At 36.9% G+C, this 25,877-nt stretch overlaps 2 protein-coding genes across 2 annotated transcripts in view; both read right to left on the bottom strand.

Annotated features, from left to right (window-relative positions):
• The window catches only part of LOC106140826 (uncharacterized), a 346,955-nt gene extending 338,333 nt beyond the window's left edge, over window positions 1–8,622 (bottom strand). Inside the window, exon 1 of the mRNA XM_060945415.1 lies at window positions 8,069–8,622. The gene's annotated coding sequence lies outside the window, so the exon portion shown is untranslated. The remainder of the gene's footprint in view (window positions 1–8,068) is intronic.
• Window positions 8,623–9,151: 529 nt separating this feature from the next.
• On the bottom strand, window positions 9,152–24,924 carry LOC106140707 (organic cation transporter protein). The gene is made up of 11 exons (XM_060945417.1): window positions 24,807–24,924; window positions 19,585–19,651; window positions 18,920–19,089; window positions 16,581–16,827; window positions 13,288–13,388; window positions 12,553–12,701; window positions 12,102–12,202; window positions 11,427–11,654; window positions 10,732–11,038; window positions 10,414–10,595; window positions 9,152–9,988 (listed from the first exon to the last, which is right to left on the bottom strand). The coding sequence occupies exons 2-11, from the start codon at window positions 19,606–19,608 to the stop codon at window positions 9,734–9,736; spliced, it is 1,764 nt and encodes a 587-aa protein (XP_060801400.1). The 5' UTR covers window positions 19,609–19,651; window positions 24,807–24,924; the 3' UTR covers window positions 9,152–9,733.
• Between the last annotated feature and the right edge of the window lie 953 nt (window positions 24,925–25,877).

The following is a 25,877-nucleotide window of genomic DNA, read 5'->3' as shown; positions in this document are numbered from 1 at the left end:
TACTACGCTGTATAACTATCTTACTAGAAATGACTTTCGCAACCATGCGCCCATCGCCGGAGGTTTTCACAACTAACTTTCTTAAAGTTATATGTGGCCTGATTGGATTAAATCTCATAATATTCTCATCATCATGATTCTTTTTTAGGCGATGGGCTAGCAACCTGTCACTATTTGAATCTCAATTCTATCTTAAAGCCCAATAGCTGAAGGTGGCCTATCAGTCTGTAGCGACATGCAAACTTGCTGAATTGCATTTTTATGTAGAGCGACTGGCGATCGAATCCCCTCCGTTCCCAGTCGTCTCGTGAACTTTATCGGTTACGCACATATATGTATTATAAATTATTCCATTGGCAATAAATCTATCAGGAAGTTATTCGTTTCACTCCCTAAGCCCCACCAGCACACCCGACACTGGTGACCCGCGAAAAAGTGAACAAAAGTGTAGTAGTAATTTCAGACTCAAAATTTATTGTGAAAAATGAACCCACAAGTGCCACCTCAAGTTGACCAGCCTGTTAAAATTCCGGTACCACCGCCCGCCGTCGCCGGTACTTCGACCATGGCGGACACGGAAGAGAAATTAGGATATGGGTTGTCTGCAATTAGCCTAACCAATAAAATTCCGGATTTTTGGACAGATCAACCGAGGGTTTGGTTTATTCGAACAGAGGCGATATTAGCACCACAGAAAATGGGAGATGATTCTAAATTTAATATCGTCGTATCAAAATTGACTAAGGATGCCATTCAACAAGTATCCGATTTACTTATCGATCCACCAAAAACTAACAAATTCGAAAGTCTGAAGGCCAGATTACTACAAATTTACGAGGAGTCAGAAAACAGGAAAATACAGAAATTGATCGGGGAAATGGAGCTTGGGGAACAAAAGCCTTCCCAGCTATTGCGCCGCATGCGCGATCTCGCAAGGGGTAAGATTCCTGACGAAACCCTTCGTATATTGTGGCAAGGTCATCTGCCAGCGGCGAGAGCTGTTCTTGCGGTGACGGAGAATGTGGATTTAGAAAGTTTGTGTGACATTGCCGATAAAATCCAAGAGACGACTCGGCCTGAGAACGTCGCCGAGGTTTCCCAGGTCTCATCAGATCAGTGCGACAAAATTATGGCAGAGATAGCCAAAATAAATGTTCGGTTGAACCAAATGGATACGAGGTCAAGGTCAATCCAACGCGACAGAGGTAATAAACGTTCATTATACCGTACGCGCAGCGCTTCCCGGCAGCGTACACCCAATAGCCCCGATTGGCTCTGTTTCTACCACTACCGATTCAAGAATCGTGCCAAGAAATGTGAGAAACCATGTGCTTGGAAAACTCCGGAAAACTAACGAGAGTGCAGCCAGTGGCGGAAGTCTGCACCGTTTTGCCATCCCACCGCCTTTGCGTAACAGATTTAAATAGTGGACTACGTTTTTTAGTGGATACAGGTGCTAACGTTTCGGTGATTCCACGCAAAAAAAAATCCTTTAGTGATAGTGAGTGCTCGGATTACAAACTGTATGCAGCGAACGGAACAGAGATAAAAACGTACGGCTCTCAAACTTTAGTGTTAAATTTGAACCTAAGGCGTTGTTTTCGTTGGACATTTGTAGTCGCGAATGTGAGTCAGCCGATTATTGGAGCAGATTTTTTAGAACATTTTAAACTTCTTGTGGACTTGAGTGCACGTAAGTTAGTCGACAAAACTACCAGTTTAGGCGTTATAGCGTCGCTCGTGTGTCACAATAGTGAACTTCCGATAAGTACAATAGATATGCAACAGCCGTTTTCGGATTTATTACAGCGATATTCAGAGATTACGAAGCCATTATCGTTTAAAGAACCAGCTAAACACACGGTATACCATCACATAGAGACAACAGGCCCGCCTGTTTTTGCAAGAGCGCGACCCCTTCCACCGGATAAATACAATAAGGTAAAAGAAGAGTTCCGTATTATGCAGGAGCTGGGGATTTGCCGGCCTTCAAAAAGTCCTTGGGCCAGCCCACTCCACGTCGTGCCGAAGAAAAACGGTGAGTTGCGACCTTGTGGCGATTATCGTAGACTTAACGCTATAACGATTCCCGACAGGTACCCTATTCCTCGCTTGCAGGACTTTACATATCTTTTAGCAGGAAAGAAAATATTCTCTAGTCTTGATATAAAAAGAGCCTACCATTTTATTGAAATCGCGCCTGAGCATGTTGAGAAAAGTGCAGTGATTACACCTTTTGGCTTATATGAGTTTCCTAGATTAATTTTTGGTTTACGTAATGCAGCACAGTCATTCCAGCGTTTTATGAATAATACTGTACTACACGGTCTCGATTTTGTATATTGTTATATCGATGACGCATTAATAGCTAGTAGTGACGCAATCACCCATAAAAAGCATCTAGAGATAGTATTTCAAAGATTTGTAAAGTATGGTATCTGTATCAACCAGGCTAAGTGTAATTTCGGCAAAGAAAAATTAGAATTCCTAGGCTATCAAGTATGTACTGAGGGGATACGACCTTTGGAAGACAAGGTTCAGGCAATTAAAGATTACCCAAAACCGGAAACAATTGCGCAATTACGTCGTTTTTTGGGTATGCTCAATTTTTATCGAGCTCATCTTCCAAACGCCGCATCTTATCAATCCGAACTTAATAAGTTTTTACACGGTGCTAAAAAAAATGACAAAACTGTCATACAATGGTCGGACGTAGCTATAAGAGCTTTTGAACAATGTAAGGTGAGTTTACAAAACGCCTGTACTTTGTTCCATCCAGTAGCAGACGCACCGTTAGCACTTATGACGGACGCCTCAGACACATGTGTTGGTGCAGTATTGCAGCAACACGTGGGCGGTACCTGGAAGCCGCTAGGTTATTATTCCAAGGCTTTATCATCGGTTCAACGTAAGTATTCTACTTATGATCGCGAGTTACTCGCTATATATATGGCTATAAAACATTTTAGGAACCTGCACGAAGGAAGGTCTCTCATCATATACACAGATCATAAGCCGTTAGTTTACGCATTTTCTAAAATAGGTACCGATAAGGAGACACCTAGGCGAACAAGACAACTTATTTATATTAGTGAATTTTCTACCGACATTCGTCATATTGAAGGTCCAAACAACGTAGTAGCCGACGCACTAAGCCGCGTAGAATCAATAACGTGTCCCACGACTGTAGATTTCGCAGCGTTGGCAAAAGCTCAGTCCCACGATGAGTTTATAACAAACAACGGATCGGATAACATTCAGCTGAAACACATTTGCTTACCTAACTGTAACTATAATTTATATTGTGAATTATCAACAGGCAATGTTCGTCCATATGTACCAAACAAATTTCGTAGGATAGTTTTTAATAGCGTACATAACCTTAGCCATCCGGGAATAAGAAACACACGTAAATTAGTTAGTTCAAAATTTTTCTGGCCAACCATGAACCGAGATGTAGGTTTGTGGGCAAAAACATGTATTCAGTGTCAAAGATGTAAAGTCAACAGACATACTTTGTCTCAGCTACAACAGTTTCCTGAATGCGATAGGTTTGAACATATTCATGTAGATATTGTTGGTCCTCTTCCAACAACAGTGGATGGTTATAGATATTTAGTAACGCTCATAGATAGGTGTACAAGATGGCCTGAATGTTTTCCAACTAAAGATATAACAGCTGATACGGTAGCACGTGTAGTTTACCAGGGTTGGATAGCACGTTTTGGATGTCCACATACGATAACTAGCGACCAAGGTCGTCAATTCGAAAGCGATTTGTTTAACCGCCTTATGCGTTATATGGGTGTGAATAAAACAAGAACTACACCATATCACGCACAATGTAACGGTATTCTGGAACGTTTCCATAGATTTTTTAAAGCTGCTCTTTCAGCTCGTTTAGATAACACTTCTTGGGTAGAAGAGTTACCAACTGTAATGTTAGGTCTTCGTGCAGCACTCCGTAGTGACAGTGGAGTAAGCGCTGCGGAAATGGTGTACGGCCAAGCGTTAAGGTTACCCGGAGATTTTTTCGACACTACGAAAACTCAGGTATGCAATCCCGAAACATTAGTTGAAAGGATTAGAGATACTATATGTAAATACAAACCTGTGTCGTTTTCTCAACATGGCTCACGGACAATTTTCGTTCATCCTGATCTTAAGACAAGCGAATATGTTTTCATTCGTAATGATGCAGTTCGAAAACCTTTACAACCGACTTATGACGGTCCATATAAAGTCATACAACGAGGAAGTAAGGTATTTGTAGTGAGAGTCAAAGACAAATTAACACGTATATCTATAGATAGGCTCAAACCCGCGTATGTACTCCAAGACGATGATTTAACCGTTACGCGGAGAAGCAATTTATGCCCTGTACCACTGGATCGTGAAGAAGGTACAGACGAAAGGTTAGACGTATCTAAGAGTATCATGCCACAGAGAAACTTGTCAAGCCCTGTGCAAATAGAACACAGCACAGAAGGTACAAATACAGATACGCATCGTATAACGCGTAGAGGTCGCATCGTTAAAAAACCCGTTCGTTTTGTTCATTTTCTAGGTTAGTTACAAAAACATATTTGTAATTTCGTTTTATCTAATACGTGTAGTTTGGTAATAAATATATAAAAAACCATACATGTTAATGCTAATTCGATAACTGTAAAAATATTATTTTTGTGTAACAGTGTATTGTATTTTTGTATAAGTACATACAGTTTCTTTTTTGTAACAACTTTATTTTGTACTTCATGGTTCTTTTCTATAGCAATTTTATTTTGTACTTAACTTTGCAGAGTCAGTAGGTACTATGGAATGTAACTACATAGGAACGATGTGTTTGTAATTGTTCATGTGTAGATTGATATATCAAATTTCATTACTTTGATTTTAAAACTGTCTGTAAGATGAACTGTTTATGAACTTAAGTATTTAAGTAGTATAAAGTGTGTCATGATCATAGTGCATTTTGTGTATGAAACTAAAGTATATATTATAATTTTAACCTTTAACTAGTGACGTGTAGCCTCACAGGCGTCGCGCACATTACCAATTCTTAGAATAATGCACTTCCCCCCGCTTGCCGCGACCCCGCGTCTCAGTAGCTTTTGTTTTAGTGCTAAAACGACTGCGCAAGGCGACAGATGTGTTATTGTTTTTAAAACACGTGAGAAATATCAATTGAAAAACCGGGCGTAGCCTGTCAGGCTACATGTCACTAGCTGCCATACAAAATATATTTTTAAATATTTAGTGCAAAATGGCAGAAAATTCGAGGAAACGTAAAGAACAGGCTGCGAGTTCATCAAGAAAACAAATATTACGCGTAAATAGTCCTTCATTTGAAGAGGAATTCAAATCCCTCATGCTAGCATCTGACCAATCTGATAGCGAATGTGATTGTGAAGAATTCTTGATTTCTGAGGGCGAACTTTTGCAGAACCATGATAGTGATCAAGATGATAATCAGGAGAGCAATTCTGTCATTCTGGAAGAATACCACAGTGATGTGGAATACGAGCAAGAAGTTGGAAGCGATGGTTCCGAAAGCGAAGACGATACACCTCTTTCTGAATTACGAAGGTCAAATTTTTATTATGGTAAAAATCGGTACAAATGGTCCAAGATACCTCCTAATACGAGGGTACGTACACCTCAACATAACATAATAACGCGTTCATGTACCTCGAAATTGACAGCCCAAGATAATAAAGATCCTCTTAGCATTTGGTATAAATTATTTGACGAAGAAATGTTACAACAAATTTTGACTTGGACAAATAAGAAAATCTCTAGTTACAGGTTGAAGTTTACCCGACAGAATAAACCAGAACTGAAAGACATAGATTTGATTGAATTAAAGGCTTTTATTGGTCTATTACTATATTCAGCCGTCTTGAAATCTAACCACGAACGTTCTAGTTATTTATTTGCCAGGGATGGTACTGGTTGTGAGATATTCAGATGTTGTATGTCGGAAAATAGATTCGTCATTTTGCTGCTATGTTTGCGATTCGATAACCCAGATGACCGCAACAAAAGGCAAAAAAGTGATAGTTTGGCAGCAATATCACTTATTTTCAACAAGTTTGTCAACAATTCTCAACGACTGTATGAACTGAGCGAATGCGTTACTATAGATGAGATGTTAGTGAAGTTTCGGGGCAGAAGTCATATGATATCATATATGCCTAAGAAACCTGGCAAGTACGGGTTAGTTATACGAGCCTTATGCGATGCAAAAAATTATTATTTTTTTAATGGTTATGTTTATACTGGCAAAGGCTCTGATGGTGAAGGATTGACCACCTACGAGAAAAATCTTCTTGTGCCCAGTCAGTGTGTCCTTAGGTTGACACAGCCAATTGCAGGAAGCAACCGTAATGTGACTGCTGATAATTGGTTCTCTTCGATTGAACTTATTAATGAACTGGCAAAACGAAAGCTAACATATGTGGGTACTATGAAAAAAAATAAACGCGAAATACCCAGTGAATTTCAACCGCAAAAACATCGAAAAGCTGAATCTGCTTTATTTGGTTTTACAAAACAAATTACTATGTGTTCATATGTACCCAAGAAGAACAGAGCCGTTATTCTAGTATCTTCGATGCATCACAATAACGATGTTGACGAGGACACTAAAAAGCCTGAAATTATTCTATATTATAATGCAACCAAAGGAGGTGTAGACGAAGCAGATAAAAAATGCTCCAATTATTCAAGCAGCCGCCGAACGAGAAGATGGCCAATGGTGTTGTTCTATCGCATTGTGGATTTGAGTGCTATGAACGCTTACATATTATATAATATGCATCAGCTCAAAAGTGCTGATAGAGGAGATTTTCTAAAATCATTAGCGCGTTCATTAGTGGTACCTCATATGCAACGCCGCGTTGTCTGCAATCAACTGCCACGGGAATTACGGCTTGTTATAAAGCGAGTTCTAGGTGAAGATATGGTCGAAGAAGATGAGCAAGGTCATCACTCTGGTCAAGGCAAACGAAGGGCATGCAAGATTTGTCCATCTAAATTACACAGAATGACAATGTACACGTGTGTTGGGTGTAACAATCCCGTATGTCTGCAATGTTCTAATCCCCTGTGCAAAAATTGCCAGTAATTTATGCCAAATTGAGTAGTTGTCAGAATTTTTGTATTTTATTTTCAGAAGTTACTTTTTTGTTTTTTTGTTACTTTCAACCTTAGACTTTAAGTTAAAAGTAATGAGTTTGTTATATTATAGTTTAGGGTATATAAAAATACTAAAATAAAGATCTCATGTCGAAAAAGTCTGAAATGCCCTCACTATTATTTGTTCCTATTTTTTAAATATAAATATATAAATAAAAACGTATAAGTTCATTAATATGTCTTTTATTACATACTACTGGTATAATACATATATAGTTTCAAAACATTCCAATTATAGTTTCCGAAAAAATCTACATTAAAAGTTGTAGCCTGTGAGACGACACGTCACCTATAGTGTTATAAATTTTTCACGTCACTAGTTAAAGGTTAACAAACTTTTATATATTTGCTTGATTTTGCAAATCGGGTTAATGTTTTTTACAATATTATTCAAAATTTTGTATACAACCATTTTTTTTTAAAAAGGGGGGAATGATGTAGCGACATGCAAACTTGCTGAATTGCATTTTTATGTAGAGCGACTGGCGATCGAATCCCCTCCGTTCCCAGTCGTCTCGTGAACTTTATCGGTTACGCACATATATGTATTATAAATTATTCCATTGGCAATAAATCTATCAGGAAGTTATTCGTTTCACTCCCTAAGCCCCACCAGCACACCCGACAAGTCTTTACAAGACTGTTGGCTCTGTCTACCCCGCAAGGGATATAGACGTGATTATATGTATGCATGTATGTATGATGATTGTTAAACCCAGTTGAAAAGAATTTTATAGTGATAAATCACTGTTAATAATATTTTTGACTATCCAGCAAACATAACAATTTTCGATTGTGGCCTTGCCAGGAATCAAACCACAAGATTAAGAGGCAGATTGATACAGGAACAAAAATATTTCAAACATACCTCCACTGCCTTTACAACCAGGAACGCAACAATGTTTATCTGAAGACATCGTGGCACTTTTGTAGTAAAATCTGTCTTTCACAAAAACAAACACAAACTTGGGACTCCTATCTCAAATAATCAGGTACTTTTTACAGGAGTCCTATCTCAAAATATCTGCACAACACAGTGAACACAGTCAGAGTCCAATCTCAGATGATAAAATCACACGAATATCCGGAAGAACAAAGCTCGACTCAACGGAAGATTCCAAACTCCAAATAACGACAAGTTATCAGCACAAAACAAAGTGCAAATAGGTAAATACACAGGCACCGGTAAAAAAACAGAAAGAAAGTTTACAGGTGTTAGAATCGAATTCAAAACTTACTGCAAAACTTATTTTACATAAATAAACAAACTGTCACTCATTTTCCAAGCGAGTATTACAGTGTTGCTATTATAAATATGCAAAAGTTACATAATGTTAATTCAAGAATCGCATTAATATGTTAAATACGTATTAAATATCGCAAAGTTCTGTAGGTAGTAACTTTATTCTTGTATTGTTGTAAATTTAGTTGTTCAATTTTCATTTATTACTTTTGTTTTATTACTTATATATTTTTTATTGTTTTAAAATATTCTACTAATTCTACTATTGTTTCTAATGGTAATTCTAAATGGAGCGATGCGATGAAATAAAAAAGCCTCAGGTTAATAGTAACATTATATGGAAATATATTACATCTCTTTTTGGACTCCTTATACGTCAGAACTTCTTGGTTTCTTGTATGGAGATTACTGGCACTGGTGCTATCTCTGTCTCTCTTACTCTCATACGAAGGATCTAAAAATGAATTTATTAATCCTGGCAGTTTTAATAAGGATAATGAGAAACTCTTATCAAAATATTGCATTGTCATCGGTCCTTGATACGTGTGCAAAGTTTCAAGTTGATCAGACGTTTAGAAATCAGTGAAAATTAAGCTCAAAGATTCCGTTACATACATACATACATACATACATACATACATACATACATACATACAACCCAAGCTAATAAAAGCGTAGTAAAAAGAAATAAAAAAACCATATCATCCACATTGTTATACTAATAACAAAACATAAAAAAGATTAAGACATTCCTTTGAGATTATTATAATTATAATGGCTACAAAATCGCAGACAAAATCTACAAGTGATGCGATGCGTCACACCCAACTAAATTGAAGTCAGACTTTAAAGTGCATGTGTTTAATATAATATCGATTTCTATGAAGCTGTTATCCAATTAGATATTGTTAAAGTTTCATGTAAGTTTTATGTATAGGAAGTCGTAAAAGTAACAACGTGTGCTATATCAATTTTAGGTGAGATCTGTTCCCTCCATTTTATCGTCATTTCCCTTTCTTATGATCAGGTTATATACTGTCAAAGTAGATTGGATTTAGAATGAATAGTTGATACAAACCTTTCGCATTCAAATTTATTATATTTGTTAGTACATTCATGACTTATTGCTGCGCACTTACCATCAGGCGACAACTGTTCATATTTTTTATTATATAAAAATATTAGTCTCTTAAAGGAACCACATTATTAACACCTACTGTTTCTTGAGATCGTCACGTCCTATCACGGAAAAGTTCAATCACTTTTTTAGTGTCCTCTTCGACTTCCAGGTCATCGCGGATTTTCTTTGTCAATTACGCCAATAAATGTTTTATCTACCGCTTGTTGTACACTGCGAGATATAGTATTTATCTGTTCAGCAGCTTCTTCGTCTTCAGTTTGTTCTTCTTCGCCGATCTTCTCTGCTTCAGCTACAAAATCAGGTAATGCAGCTCGACTTGTGTCGGGCAGTAAGAGAGTGAGCATCGCCGAACATAACGATACTATGCCGAACACTATACTTGGCATACCTGAAAGATACTGCTCCTGTGAACAATTAACAGTTTAAATTTGATTTAATATGTTATTGTAAAAAATGCTGCTGTGCAATTTGTTACCGCTTCTACTACAAGCGGCAGTAAACTTAGTTTTAAGTTATTTATTAGACGTCAATCAATGTTGTGAATCTAAACGATATGACAATTATTATGTGATGCTAGAAATGAATAAATAATTTGAGTTTAAAATGTTTTCTTTAGAGTATTAAGTACTACGTTTTGGGTAATTGGATAAGGTAAATGGTTTTTTAAAAAATGTCTTAAAAGACTAAAGTCAAGCGTAGGATATGTTGATTTGTTTGGCTTGCATATTTCCTCAGTCGCATTGAATTTTGTCGGAAACTCATTAGATTGTACGTGCATTACATTTGTTGTATCCATAGTTATAAATGCCTAAGTAATGAAGATACAAACCAAAAGCGGAACTTGAGGAGCAAGCACCGACCCAACTCTGCCGACGGTGTTGGCGATGTTGGTGAGGGAGTTCCTGGCCGTGGTGGGGAACACCTCCAGCGCGACCACGCTGATGGAGAACAAGCCGTAGTTGGTGCACATCTGACCGAATACGTACAACATAACCGAGGCGCAGGCCCATGCTGTAAAAAAAGCAAATTTGCTGTATGGTATTTTGCTCTAAATAATACTTGTACTTTGCTAATTTTAATGTCATAATTATGCCGATTTTGTAAAACTGCGCAGGCTAGGAATGTATCATCATTCAAAAGTACTCACATTTCGGCACAACGGCCGACACAATGAAGAACGTAGCGCACAGGCAGTACGCCACACAAATTGGAGCCTTTCTTCCAAACCTCGTCAGCGTCAGAGCTGTTATGATCCTCGTCGGAACTGCCACCAGCAGTAAGACTGAGAGGTTCAGGTATTTGTCTCCGGAGATAGTGGTGCTATTGATGATGGCGCCGTTGTACACGAACATGCCGCAGAAGAAGCAGCCGGCGATGAGCGCCACGCGCAGGAGCATCTTCTTGGAGCGGAGAACGGAAGCTAAGTGCGGCTTTTCCGGAGAATGTTGGCCGGCCTAGAATTGATTTACATAATTTGGAATGTGATGAATATTGGTGAGTACTCTGTGGTTTGTTTTGATTCAGATAAGCTTCAGCTTATTATGAATTAAATGATTGTTCAGATGATAATCATCGTTATCGATTAATCAATCAATCTGACTTTTTTGCTATTTTATTAATGGTTAATTATGCTCTTACTTTTTATCTAACTTTGATATACTTGACAAAAAGAAACTATCTCCTAATCAAGCTCCGTAGTGCGCGACGCCGCGTTTATCGCGCGAAAAACTATTGCTGTTTCGCTTTTTAATATGACATGAAACGGGACAGCGATAGTTTTTTGCACGATAAGGCCTCGCGCGGGCCATGAAACAAGTGATCGGGTGTATCTTCTTGATGTACCTCATCAGCCTTACTCCTCTGTTCCGTTATGCTATGCAGCATTTCCTTCGCCTTGCTCGACAATGTTATTTTGTTGATCTTCGCGACCTTATTCAGCACCCTGACAGCTTCGTCCTTCTTGTTGTGAGCTAGCAGCCACCGAACTCCTTCGTCTACCAGGAAGATGTAGAATACTACCACTAGTAACGGCGCATAAATGGCTCTCATTAGGTGACGCCAGTAGGGAACCTGAGAATCAGAAAGGGAAAGGTGAATTAAAAACTGTGGTACTGATATTTGGGTTACTGATGTTTAGGCAAACGTTTATTGAAAATCAATTTAAGGTTGTCTAAAATTATATGGTAATTTATGTAAAAGTGTCAGTATTAAATAGCACTCTGTATGTTTTGGAAAGCAACTTTAATACTCCAAAAAGTATTATAGGGAATAGGTATTATACCAAAATGTATCTAAAAAGAAGGGACGTAAACTTGAATGTGAAATTAAGCCAAATAATTTGCCTACATAAAGTTAACGTCATTTGAATAATTTATTTATAAATCTTGCCTTTAACTAAGTCGCAATTGATATTGTGAAAAAAAAAACGAGTAAAACGTTAAGGTGCTGCTTGTGAAGAGAAACACGCAGGCATTTTTGAAAACAAATTAATATAAAAAAATCTGTAAATCAGAAAACCTTCCAAGCTATGAGGCCGAAGAACGCGCTGCCGAAGCTGGACATCATGTCTGCTATGCAGGAGAAGATCACGCGGCGTTTCTGACTCACTGTCTCTAATGCTGAAATTAAAGTATATACATATAAGCATGTCTATAGCTATATATATCTCGGAATTAAGACCATGCAGAAAAATATTGATAAAAAAGGAAATTTAACCAAAAAAGATCAGCTAACATTCCTAATATAGATAATGAAAGCCTTGATATAAACACATAGTTAAACAAAAGAGAATTTTGTTATTTGGATAAGTTTGTTTTAACTCAAGATCTTTTATATGTAACTGTAGATTGTGAAAATAATTGGAACATTGTAATTACACAATCATATCCGAATGAAATCCGATTAGTAATCACATTCGGTGATAAAATATGATGATTGATGATTATACTGCAGATCATTGCGTACTAACAAAGCACCAAAGACGCGTTGCCGTAGCCCAGCGCCGTCTCCAAGAACTCCAAGATCAGAAGCATCCAGTAGTTGGTGGAGAAGGACTTCATCAACCCCGCCACGCCCACCGCTAGCGGGGTCGCAACTATCACCACTTTTCTGCCGTATCTGAAATCAGAATAAACTTATATCGAGTCAAGTGCAATATATAAGTTTCTTTTTTGAGTTTGATTGTCTAGTTTATTGATTGATTGTCTTTAATTATCTAGGATCCATGTTTTTGTAAAGCACTTATGACAAGCCTATTAAATGTTACTTGATTCAAAATATATACTTAAATATTTTTATTTGCTCGTATAATTCACAGGTAAGGTGGTCAATAGCAATTTCTCAAGTAGAAAACCGTTATAAAGATTTAAAACCCAGACATAGACGGATGGCGATTGTTATACACTTTGTATTGACATAGAAAAATTATAATATGATGTTTATGGTCATTCATTACATGCTCATTATAGCATTATGTTCACCTTCTTGTCATTAACAATAGTCAGCCGAGGTAATGATGACGAGAAAATTGTTCACCAACCAGCTAAATAAAAGGTATTTTACAAAATTGTTTGAATTAAACTAGCTTCTGTCAATGTCTACATTTGTGGTTTCGTGTTGTGTTTATGTTCTTTTGTTTGATTTTTCAATATCCACGGGGCAACATGGCGGTAACCTATAGGATATGTTTACAGGTTACTCTCACCTGTCTGATATAAATCCTGACAGCAGAAAAGAGAACACTAATCCCAGATTATGCACTGTCCCGATCATGGTCCTCTTCCATGGCTCGCAGCCCAGGTTAAACTGAAAAATCAATTGTTTCAGGATTAATTCTATCTCTCATTATTTCATCTAAAAAAAAATTGCGAATCATTGTTTTATAAACAAGCCTCTCTGCTCTGCTACTATTGAGTATACTAAAGTTCTTTGGCTACGTATTCAGGAACAAGTACTCGAAAGTCTACTGGCGCTGGCCCATGTCGAGGCAAAATATGAAGAAAGCGATCACATACCCGATAGACCGACATTATTAAAAACACACATGCAGCCTTCTAGAATGCTCTCGCAATGCAGAATATCGGAATACATGCAAAGTGTCTAGAACAGTGGTTAAATTTGAAAAGTCCCAGTTAAACATAATGCGTACCTCTAACTTAGCACGCCATGCAGCGACCACGAGGAGATTAAACTGTAGAACCTTAGTATCGTATATTACGATCAAGGGAAAGATTTCAGTCGCATATCACCAACAGAATTGTACAACGTCATTCTATAAAATTGACAAAATTACTACTGTCACCATATGAGTAAAGCTATTACTTATCCATTAAGTGATAATTCGGTCGTTTGCAGAGCAATTTGCGCATCCGCCGGTCAAGCCGACACCGTGACGCCCCTGAACTTGAACGGCCATGGTGACCATAGTGTCATTAGCAGGGTTAGCAACATCCTAATTTCTATTGGATCTTTGACTGGTATCTGGTGATTCAAGTCGATCTCTTTTGAGTTTAAAATTATCTTTCTCAGATTTACCTAGATTTTGAGTAAGTATCCCATAAGGATAGCTGAGCTATTGTCCTTAAAGTTAAAAGAAATTCAAAATTTAAAAAAAAACACATCACGTCTTTGCCTCTTACAGAAAAGACAGTGCCGACAGTCACAGGACTCGAGGGTCACGTTGAGATAATATAGGCGGCGTGATGGTACAGACTGCTAGCTCTTGCCTTGCTCTTGACGCAATCTGTGCGGTAACGTACGGAACGACACCTCTACGTTTTATTCCAATTCAAAATTTAAATTCATTATTATGGGATATCTCTTAATTCACTTAGGTAATAATTGTCATATCTTCTGGTGACTTTCAATAAATAACTTAAAACTAAGTTTGCTGCAGCTTCCAGAGCGTCAGTGCAAAAGAAGCGGTAACAAACTGCAATGCAGCATTTCTTTATTAACGGCAACTTCACGATTATCCAAACTTAGAATTATAAAAATGTGGATGAGAGAATACCAATGTATTCTAGTTCTAGTAACAATTTACTCGTATAAGGAAATGATTTTATTGAAATTTAAATAATATAATTTTAAATGAAATAAATAAATTGATGTATAGAGTGCACCGAATTTTTATTTGAAACTACTAAAAATCTTTACGAGGTTCCTGCGCCAAGCTCAAGCCATATCTTTTGTCTTTTAGGTATATATAGGCTGTAACTAATACTTTCTTTACATGAATTTTTTGTTCAGACAGTTCACGAACCGACTCGGGCAACCTATTATAACCTATTATACAGTTCCATGAATATCCTGAAAGTCCTTTTTATAAGACGAGGCTTTATGAATGTATAAAATCTCAAGTTGTAATTGTGATCGCCGCCATTAGTTAGAAGTGCAGGTTACCCGATCAATGATGACTATATTCAGACAAGCAATGTCAACGGTGCATCCCACGCGGGCATCGCAAGGTGGCCAACCAGCCGAGTCACCATTACCGACACACATTGCCCTCCCTTACAAATTGGTTAAACAATGCTCTTTGTTTACGTGAAGACACGACACTTACGTGAGTAAATTTCCTGAAACGGAATGCAGAAACTGGAGATGGACTTAGAGTTAATCCTCTTAGCTTTGTGCCATTTGAGTGTCGCTAGGCTTCTGCCTGGGGTACGCTTATGATCAATTCAATTCAAAATCTTTTTTGCAAGTCATAAAGTAACTGTAATTCAACTAATTACAGTTACTGTTTATATGTAGGAACAATATGAACCACGTCGGGCATCGCAATTTTAAAATAATATGGAACAAGATCCAGTTGTTGTATCATCAATTGACTAATTATATAATGCGACTCCCGTCTGATCTTCTAAAATTTCTTCTCGTTCCCTAAAATTTGACTAAATCATTATCAATTTAACCTTTACTGATTTGATAACTATGCCACATTTGGTATTATGATTTAAAAATTAAGGGTAATAATTAATGCGCGCCCTAAATTGGGTCTGTAGACGAGTCAATATGGCAGCTAAAGATAAATTAGGCAAGTAATTACTGTTGTGGCGATAACAAGTGTTCCGTGTTCTAGGATGTACCCGACATGATAACACGAGTAGTGTAGGAACATATGTATCTGCTTTGTAAACGAAAGGTACATTACATACATACAGATAGTCACGTCTGTATCTTTTGCGAGGCAGACAGAGCCAACAGTTTTGAAAAGACTAAAGAGTGACAGGTTGCTAGCCCAAGAGGAATCTTAAGTATATAAGCCTATCCCGTAATCCATTAATCGCAATTGAGAACACACAATGATGAGAGAGAGAGAGATTAAGGTAGTCTCCTGGGAGGTGTAAGACGATGGTTAAACATTAAAATTATTATACCACGTAAGATTTTTTTTAAGATTCCTGCCTCTTATAATGCAACAGTTTCAAATTTAATCTCTTGAGATAAATTTATTTTACCGTCCAATTTTCCTACTTGAATTTTAAATGTACCCTATTTATTTACTAAACACAAACACTTAAATATAAATGCACAGTAAGTGCAGCAAATTGTTAGTTATATCAGTTTCTCCCACGTGCTCAAACACGACAGTAAAATGATCACATCACATAACAGTCATTCTCCAGTTCACGTTATTAATTCATTCACAGATTGGCCTGCTGAAAACATTCAAACATTCTGACTTAACATGGATGATAAGCGTGACCAACAGGCTCATATTTGACGATGAAGGAAATCAGTCAAAGGAAAAGAAAGGCTACAAAATCGAGAACTCGTTACCAATAACTTTACCTCAAAACGGGAACGACTGAGGGTGTAACTAGAAACATACGAAGATGTGAGATAGGAAAAGAGAGACATACAGGTTTTTTTACTTTGTAAATTTGTGTGCGTATTACCTCAAACTTATCGAGTGCAGATCTAGATTACAGTATCGTCATTTTCCCCGCTTAAACAACTGCATTGCTCAAATTTCTAAAAAGATAAACATACCTCAGCCACGATGCTATTGTAGTTTTCGTACACCAACTCTTGGCAGGCCACGGTCTTATTGGAGACGAAGCGGCGGGACAAACAGAACTCGCTGGAAGCCAGCAGCGAGGTGAAGTTATCAGGTGCGGAGCTGTTCCACTCTCGGAGCGACTCTGGTCTTTGGCAAGTCCTGGGGTCATTGAGGATGAATCCCGTCCAACTTGCGTTGAATCTGGAGTCTAGAGGTTCACATTCTGGTACGAGACATCTGGAAATTTAATGTTTAAAGATATATTTCACAACATTGAACCATAGAGTAAGTGAAGAACCAATGCCGTCACAGATATAAAATAATTACCCTAAACACATACTCACACATACTACACACATACTCGTTAATGTAAACTCCTCATGGTCTATATTTCACCGAATTCGGTCAACTAATCCATACGTTCATTTATATTTAAAATGTTATTATGGATGGATAGGAAAAAAAAACACAAAGAGATCATTTTCATCTTGATCTGGGGACGCGGGACCTTCGTGTTAGAATCGATATGCCATAGAAGTAGTCAATACAAAATGGTTTTAAGTTTAACTATGACGCCATAATTAGTAATAGTGTTTACGTATTATTACATAATCGTTATCGTATTATTGACGGTAAATACGTAGGGATGTCAATTTGATTAAGTATACTGAGCGTTAAGATGTAACGATGATAGGAAACAATGAAAATATCGAACACGTTGCAAACTTTACATTTATTGATTTATCATATAATGATAGGTACTTATTTAATTCGCCGTGGTTCCCGGCACCAATACAAAAAAGAATAGGACCACTCCATCTCTTTCTCATGGATGTCGTAAAAGGCGTCTAAGGGATAGTCTTACAAACTTGGGATTCTTTTTTAGGCGATGGGCTAGCAACCTGTCACTATTTGAATCTCAATACTATCATTAAGCCAAATAGCTGAACGTGGCCATTCAGTCCTTTCAAGACTGTTGGCTCTGTCTACCCCGCAAGGGATATAGACGTGAACATATGAATGTATGTACTTATTTAATTAAAGACAAACAATTTTGGTATTCATCTATTTGCCATTTAGAAGAAAACTAAAATTCTTAGTTGTAAGCAGGAGTTTCTTAATGCTCAGACTCGAGTCTAACGTAGTATAATTCTCTCAGTACCTAGTTTCAGCTTAACCCATGTAATTATGATATTTAAAAAACCGACCGACCAAAAAAAAATTAGTAAATTTGTTTGTTATCAACCTCTTCACAGTAAAACCACTTTGAATTTTAGTGAAAATCTGCATTCTTATGGTGTAGAGAACGGAGAAGGTACTATGCCAACGTATGCTGGTCTTTTATAAATTAATATACATACATATGTGTCTTTCAACAATCATAAATACTTAAAACTGAGTGTTTTACCAGATAAAAATACACCTTTGTCGTATAGAAATATATATTTATTATATTATTCCCAATTTATGATCTTCGGAATTCACTCGTGCTTATCATAAATTATTGCTATATACTAAAGTAAATGTAGATTTATAACTTCCATTATTATTTATGTCGATGTTATATCATCGGTGCCGTAACAAATATTATACGAAAACATGCAACAATTTCTAGCACTTGTCAGAAACATAAAATACATTTTACGGGCAAGCTGGTGTATGAATAAAAACATTAGCTTCACATTTTTCCCCCTTATTATATCCTTTAGTCGCCTTTTTAGCGACATCCGTGGGAAAGATATGGAGTGGTTCAATTCTTTTTTTATATTGGTGCCGAGAATCACACGACATGTTAAATTAGCTTTATTGATAACAATTATGCTGCTTTCCTAGATTTGTAGTTTTCTCTTTAATATTTTCCATCACATTAAGAGCATGGATTATACATTCAATATTATGCACTCGGAGAAAATCATTGGTCACAATTACATTCTGATGTAGATTTATTTTGAAACGGGTGTACCCGTTCCAAAAATATTTTAAAATAATTGGTAAGTTTAGAGATAGCTATAGTTACGGTTATGAGCAACTGTTGTGTTGTACCTGGGCGACCGAGCGGGGCTCTCTATTTTTGTTAACTATTTCATATGACATCGTAAAAAACAACCATCAGTCCAGACTAGTCTAGTAACCATCTTATGTGGGAAAATGATTTTGGATTAAAATATGAGTTCTCCTCGAGGTGGGACTCAGCTAAATCGATTTTTTGCCGCCTTAATCGTGGAAACTTACAAGAAGGTGCAAACCACCTTTTTCAAATTTAACGATCAATCGTTACAGGATTCGTCAGCAAAAAGTGAATGTTATCAGATATTGTAAATCATCAAACCTGTGATTGACCTCGGCGGCGGTGAAGACGAAGTTGAAGTTGCACATGGCGAGGAAGGAGTCCCGGAAGGCCAGGAGCACCAGCAGCAGCAGCTGGTACTTCCCGAAGCTGCCCAGCTCGCTCAAGATGCCGTCCAGGTTGAACCCCTCGCTTGAGGCCATCGCTTCGTCCTTCAACAAAATATTGGATTACTATTAATTTACTGTTGGCTCTGTCTACCCCGCAAGGGATACAGACGTGATCATATGTATGTATGTATGTATGTATTTATTGCATACATGTGGTCACGTCTATTTCCCTTGCGGGCTAGACAGAGCCGACAGTCTTGAAAAGACTGAATGGCCACGTCTATTTGGCTGAATGATAGAATTGAGATTCAATTAGTGACAGGTTGCTAGCCCATCGCCTAAAAAATAATCCCATGTTTGTAAGCCTATCCCTTAGTCGCCTTTTACAACATCCATCGGAAAGAGATGGAGTGGTCCTATTTTTTTTTGGTATTGGTGCCGGAAACCACACGGCAAATTACCATTTACGGATTGATTTTAAATATACTCTCTCTCATCTTCTTCAACAATCTGCACGGGATTTATGAGGTTACACAAAAATCATATGTCATGATAATTTTTAAACATATTCAATTCAATAAGTATACCATTACTAACCTTTTCTTTACTTTTTTTCGACATTGTCGGTCCTACCTCGCTGTAGCTGGCGTCTGCACCGGAGTTTCTGAAACGAAAAGATAAAGGTACCTACATACTGGACTCTTCTTAGTAAATCGCTGAACTTATTGTTTTAAAAGTTATTTGAAATTATTGTTCTAAAAATGAATGCAAACATTCAAAATTATAACTTTTTAATATTTTAAATTATTATTTTTTTTCTTAGTGGCCAGCATTGTTTACATTTTTTTTTTAACATAACTCTCTTCTTTAACCTGTCGTCGTTCATTATTTAGGGCAAGTATTTATCAACAGTTGGTAAGCCCCTTTGTCTGTCGGCGTGTCTTTGTGTCTCGTGCCTTGATTGTGATGCAGGGCACAGCGTCACGTGGACGTGCGCCGGCGCGGTACAAACATTTAGGATGCTTCTCTGGAACCCGTTATTTTTGCCTCAATTATAGTATGATGTCTTTTGTTGCAATTCCAGGGATTGAAATGACAAAATTAAAAACATCTTTTCGCCATCGATCATGGATAACAGTGTTATGAGTTTGTGTAATATGCAGCTGATATGTCGAAAAAGTATTTCAAATTAATTATTTAAGTACTACTAGTAAGGAAAATATTTTGAACGCAACTCTAAGTTTACCACAACTCGACTGTGCTTGCTTTATCTGATGGTTCTTATCTATATTTCTTACCATGCATACTATACACAATAGTCTCTGCCTACCCCTCCGGGAAAGAGGCGTGATTTTATGTATGTATGTATGTACTATACGCAATATCCCTTTAGTAACCTCTTACGTCATCCAAACGTATAATTTTTATTCTTCTCCTCCGGACACTCCGTGACTCACAGTTGACGCTGAATAACTTTATTTCGTTTCAAATAATATTCGAGTATATAAAAATTGGAGTGTAAGCGAGTGTGAAATCGCAATCAAAATGTCTCATTGTCCACATGGAATCCATCAGAGCTGTGACAGCCGTCTATTGTCATGTTTGTATGGAGCGTGAGGTTGTCGGCATTTGTAAAGCTTCATCATTGTTATCACCTGGGTACTGTCCCGCCACCAGCCACGGCTGTACCAACCCCCCGATCATCGTTTGCTCTCTACCAGCGCAACCTTTCTTGACTTCCTACATAATCTTAATAGTATATTAAAGTCGTGTGTTACTCATTCTTTAGTCTAAGGGGGGACGACATAACCTCGCAACTCCGTTTCCACGTGAGTCATGCTTTGGAGAGTCGTAGAAAGAGCCAATGTTTGGTTTCTTTGATTAATATTAATTTCCCACCGAAACGTAACGCTTGGTGAGAAAGCGAGCCGATGCGATCACAATCGTTAAAAATATTAGAAAAAATACACAAGTGTGAGACAGAGTTCTGGAACCGACGATAATTAACACTGAATTTGATTGATTAAGACTTGACTTGTTAGAAATTAAAAAATTACTTAAATCATGGGACCTAATGTATTATGTTATTCAATGCTAAGTATTATATTTACTTTTTCATTGACTTTACAAAATTCTCTCTCGTCACAACAAATATTTTAAAAGGCTAGACAAGTCAATATTTTTCTAACATATAATTTTTAACGATAAAGTGTAATAAACTGTTTAGTTTACATCAATTTATTTAACGTTTTCATAGCTTTTTTTTCGTGATTTATGAATATTTTAGTTCATCCTGACTAATATTAAAAATGCACAATGATGCATACGGTAAATTAGGAGTACTCTTAAGTTTATACGGAGAAGGGCTTAGAGTATTTTTCAAGCAAGCGATGCTGCGGGCAAAATATAGTAAATGAATTATCTGTAACTTTTGAGCAACTCTTGAGATTTTTTTAAATTGTATGTATTACTACTGCACCATAAAATAAATAAAACAAAATAATAGTTCACCAAAATGAACAGACAGTTTTTACATGAACACTAGGTAACTGAATTCCATCATAAAGCCAAACAGCTGAACGTGGCCTATCAGTCTTTTCAAGACCGTTGGCTCTGTCTACCCCGCAAGGGATATAGACGTGATTATATGTATGTATGTATACTAGGTAATAGTATTAAAAAGATTCACCCAAAGTCTTGTTAAGAGTATAAAGATTAACAGACTACGTGTAATGAATGTATGAAATAAAAAAATTGTAATTTTTAAATAGGTACCGTTTTTAATTTGGAGAACAATAAAAATATCTACAATGACTGAAAATATAAAGTTTACAATAATTTGAAAGTGTTACTGCTGGCCACTAAGAAAAAAATAAGAACAAAAATAGAATATTGAACAAAATATTTAAAAAAGATAAGCGCGTATGTAATAAAAGTTGAATGTATCTAATTTAGAACACTTTTTATGAAGTCACGGGTGTTAATAGGTACTTAATGTATACCAAATGTTAAAAATATAAGTTCAGTAAGTTATTTCAGAAAGTGCAGTTTTAATTTCTATCAAAACTAGTTCCGACAAAGATTTCTGTATTAAGCAATAAGTTTGCCATAAAGTCTGGCCTTCAGATTAACTGCGAGCTTTAAGCTCTATTTTATAATAGGAAAAGAGTTATGATGAGGCCATTATGGTTAGCGCCATGACCATTACATTAACGGAAATAAATAACATTTTCATACCAGAAGAAAAATCCTTAAATGAAATCCGGAAAATATGAAGAAATGTCATACAACTTTGTTACTTATTCTCAGAAACACAATCACCTTAAACTTTTTTTACCGTTATTTTATATTAATTTAGTATTTAATATAATATCTCGTCCCATTGGAGGGCGCCTGGACAGTGCCTTACCGAAGCCATGGAGCGGTCTTATAAGCCTTTTGTAACGGTAGCGTTTCAGCGGCGCAACAATTATAACACGTAATTCTTACACAATTTGTATGGCCATTGTTTGTATGTGCATCACACTAGCGCGCACGAGGAAAGCTGGGAAATACTGCTATATAGCTGTAAGGGGCGACTACTGGATAGTACAAAACTATTTTAAAGAGAAATTATCATAATAAATAAGAACTTGATTAAGGTATTTGCCGGAATATTATGAAAAAAAATCGTCCAACGTACATACATATGGTCACGTCTATATCCCTTCCGGGGTAGACAGAGCCTACAGTCTTTGAAAAGACTGAATGGCCACGTTCAGCTATTTGGCTTAATGATAGAATTGAGATCCAAATAGTAACAGGTTGCTAGCCCATTGCCTAAAAAAGAGTCCCAATTTTGTAAGCCTATACCTTAGTCGCCTTTTACGACATCCATGAGAATGAGATGGAGTGGTCCTATTCTTTTTTGTATTGGTGCCGGGAACCACACGCCAATCTATATTTGTAAATAAATCTTTTCTATTCATGATTGGCGTCATAAATAGCAGGCTCCTCCACAGGGAAAAATGGCTATAAGGGCTTGTAAAAAGGGATTCCCTTTAGAGCCGATGGGCTAGCACCTGTCACTATTTAAACCTCATCTCCATCATAAAGCCATACAGCTGAACAAGGCCTTTCAGTCTATATGTATATACACGTGACTATATGTTACATATAGGTAATAACGGAGTATAATAAGTAAAAAGTGTGTTTAGAATTCCAGCCGAGTGGTCGCCATGGTTTGACGCGGCTTTGGATGCGGTCCGCGCTGGAGAAACATTCAGCTGATAACTGAACGTTTGATTTGGAAACCATTAGCTATGCTCTACTGTAATATAAGCTATAGGCTGAGTCATTCATGACATTTAACGTATATATAATAAGTATTTATCTAGGTAAGAACTAAAGGATAGGCTAATAAACTTGAGATTCGTTTGTAGGCTAGCAAACCATCACTATTTGAATCTCAATTCCGTCAATAAGCCATGCAGCTGAACGTGGCCTTTTCGTCTGTTCAAGACTGTTAGCTCTGTCTACCCCGCAAAAGATATAGACTTGATTATATATTGAACCTAATTTTAATTTCTCCTGTTTACTTTTTTGTATTTATTTATATATGATGTTGTGTCGGTCTCTCGACGGAGAGGATACGTCACTCTAGTCACGATGTACTTTGTAAACCCTAGCGACGACTAACAATGTGTATTGTTATGAAGTGCGCATGCGGCTATTTCCTGGAGCGTACTGTTACTAGAATGTCAACAAAACATTGTCAATTTGTAGTTCAGCGTATTAATCAGATACCTATCTACTTAATAATTAATATCTTTCCAGCTCATTTCTAGAGTCCAGGCCATGATACAGAAAAAGGAAATTTAAGTGATACACGAAGCGACGGCTTAATAAATAATGATGTAGACCAATAAAGAGTTGTTTTCAAAGGGGAACATCGAATTCTCGCGCGAACAAAGCTAGTATAATTTAATCAAATAATTATGACGACAATGCAATTGATTATAAGTAATAAATGGAATTAATTGATATGAACGTAACCCATTTATGACCTGAGATAGAATCCGAAGACCACTGACCTACAAACTGAAAGAAACAAAAGTTTTCATTTAATTGTTACGATTTAAATAAGAAGTTCTATTTTTGTTAAGTTTTAACTTCGGATATTTGACGGCCTCTGTGGCGCACCTTGTATATTTGCTTAGTTAACCTGCTTTCATTCATCCTGTCCACATGACCGAACCATCTTAACATACCCTTTTCTATTCCTGTAACTACATCTTCTTTCACATCACAACATTCCCTTACCACGCTGGTCCATATCCGGTCACTCAGTTTCACACCCAACATACTCCTTAACACTCTCATTTCCACCGCATTTATTCTGCTTTCGTGCTTCTTTTGCCGCACTCTACTATCACTCCACTCTTACCACCAAATAATCTTCCTAAGTTTATCGATAAAAAAGTGGGAAAACCAGGTTTAAATGACTTGAAATGGTACTTAACATAAATTGATTTCTATCGATGTGCCATAAAGTTTGCATATTGACAATAGTGCTCATAAAAATCTAATTACAATAAAACTAAAATGTTTTTGTAATATAAATGTTTTACTAATACACAATTTATGTTGTTTTTCTTCGCCCAGCTTTAAAATTATAGGTTGATTGTACTTCTTGAGGATGTTAAATTATTGACGAATTGACATTGAATGAATAAAAATTTATTTCTTAAATTAACAATGGCTCCTTTTGTAAGAGTATTTAAAGATGTTATTAAAATAACAGATCAATGGAAATTCATTAAACTGAATAAGTTAATTACCTTAATTGCGATGCTTCACTTCGTGGGGTGAAAAGTATGAAATTCGGAGTGCTTAATGTTTAAAAGTAACCTGGTCTTTTATTCTGGGCTCCCTGCGTCAACTGTTTTCTCGATCGATGTTTAAATGATAATAAAATATTTCCGTTTTTTCTTTCGATTGGAAACTTTTTGTGCCTTACATATAAACGTGTAGTTAAAAGCAATTAAAACCGCAGTAATATATTCTACGATTATACTTAGTTTTTAAGTCTGATTTTCCCATAAAAGGACGCGATTTCTCTTGCTTTGTCGCGTACTAAGTAATGTAGTTTATCAGCAACTCCATAATTTCTCTAAGTGACGAGAGCTCATTCCCGACCCGACGTTATCACGTGTTATCGCAAGCACTACAAATTGCGTTGACATCTGCCTGCTAAGCTACTAGGGTTACCTACCGATGGTGTACTGGGAAATACCGGGCTAACACCCTGATAGTATCCTCCGAATGTTCTTTGCACTACAAACAATTTAACAACAAAATTTTCCCTCTTCTGTGTATAAGCGTGGGACATCCGGCGGCTAGAGGGGTTGATCTGGCAAAAACTGGATTACGGCGGCCCAGCCATCTCAGCCTGGTGTCGAACTCTCGGAAGCGTTTCTGTAATACGAGTTTCCGAGCCGCTGACTCCTTAGGTTATTATACCACTAGGTACCGCGAAGCAGCCCAAGAAACCATACTGCTTTCGTTTTTAAGCGTTGATTGTATGATATCACTCTTTATTCTTGTGATAAATTTATCAATGGCTATCGCTTTGACGACGGCAGTGCTTTCGTTTTATTTAACGTATCACTTAGATACATACCTTTATTGTCTTAAGCGTTAACCGAGTTTTGTAGCTATACCTAGCGGATGCAACAATCATAACAACTTATAATAATATCCTCCGCAAAGTCAATAGCAGAGAATGCACTAGAAAATACAGTGACAGACAAATAATTTCATATTCAAACTAACCTTTGATAAACTTTACATATTGTAAAATAATTATTGAGGTAAAAACACAGACATAAATTTAAAAGTAAATAACAATA

This window comes from Amyelois transitella, chromosome 8 (assembly GCF_032362555.1).
Source record: "Amyelois transitella isolate CPQ chromosome 8, ilAmyTran1.1, whole genome shotgun sequence".
Lineage (NCBI taxonomy): Eukaryota > Metazoa > Arthropoda > Insecta > Lepidoptera > Pyralidae > Amyelois > Amyelois transitella.
Note: the sequence above shows the minus strand (reverse complement) of the source record. Positions and strands in the feature narration are given on the sequence as shown.

What these genes read in the sequence shown, in the direction of transcription:
- LOC106140707 (XM_060945417.1), bottom strand. Translation starts at nt 19,608, where the DNA reads ATGTCGAAAAAAAGTAAAGAAAAG. An exon ending in TCAGGATTTATATCAGACAG is followed by an intron (nt 12,702 to 13,287) that starts GTGAGAGTAACC and finishes TTCTGATTTCAG; the next exon opens with ATACGGCAGAAAAGTGGTGA. An exon ending in CAACGCGTCTTTGGTGCTTT is followed by an intron (nt 12,203 to 12,552) that starts GTTAGTACGCAA and finishes CTTTAATTTCAG; the next exon opens with CATTAGAGACAGTGAGTCAG.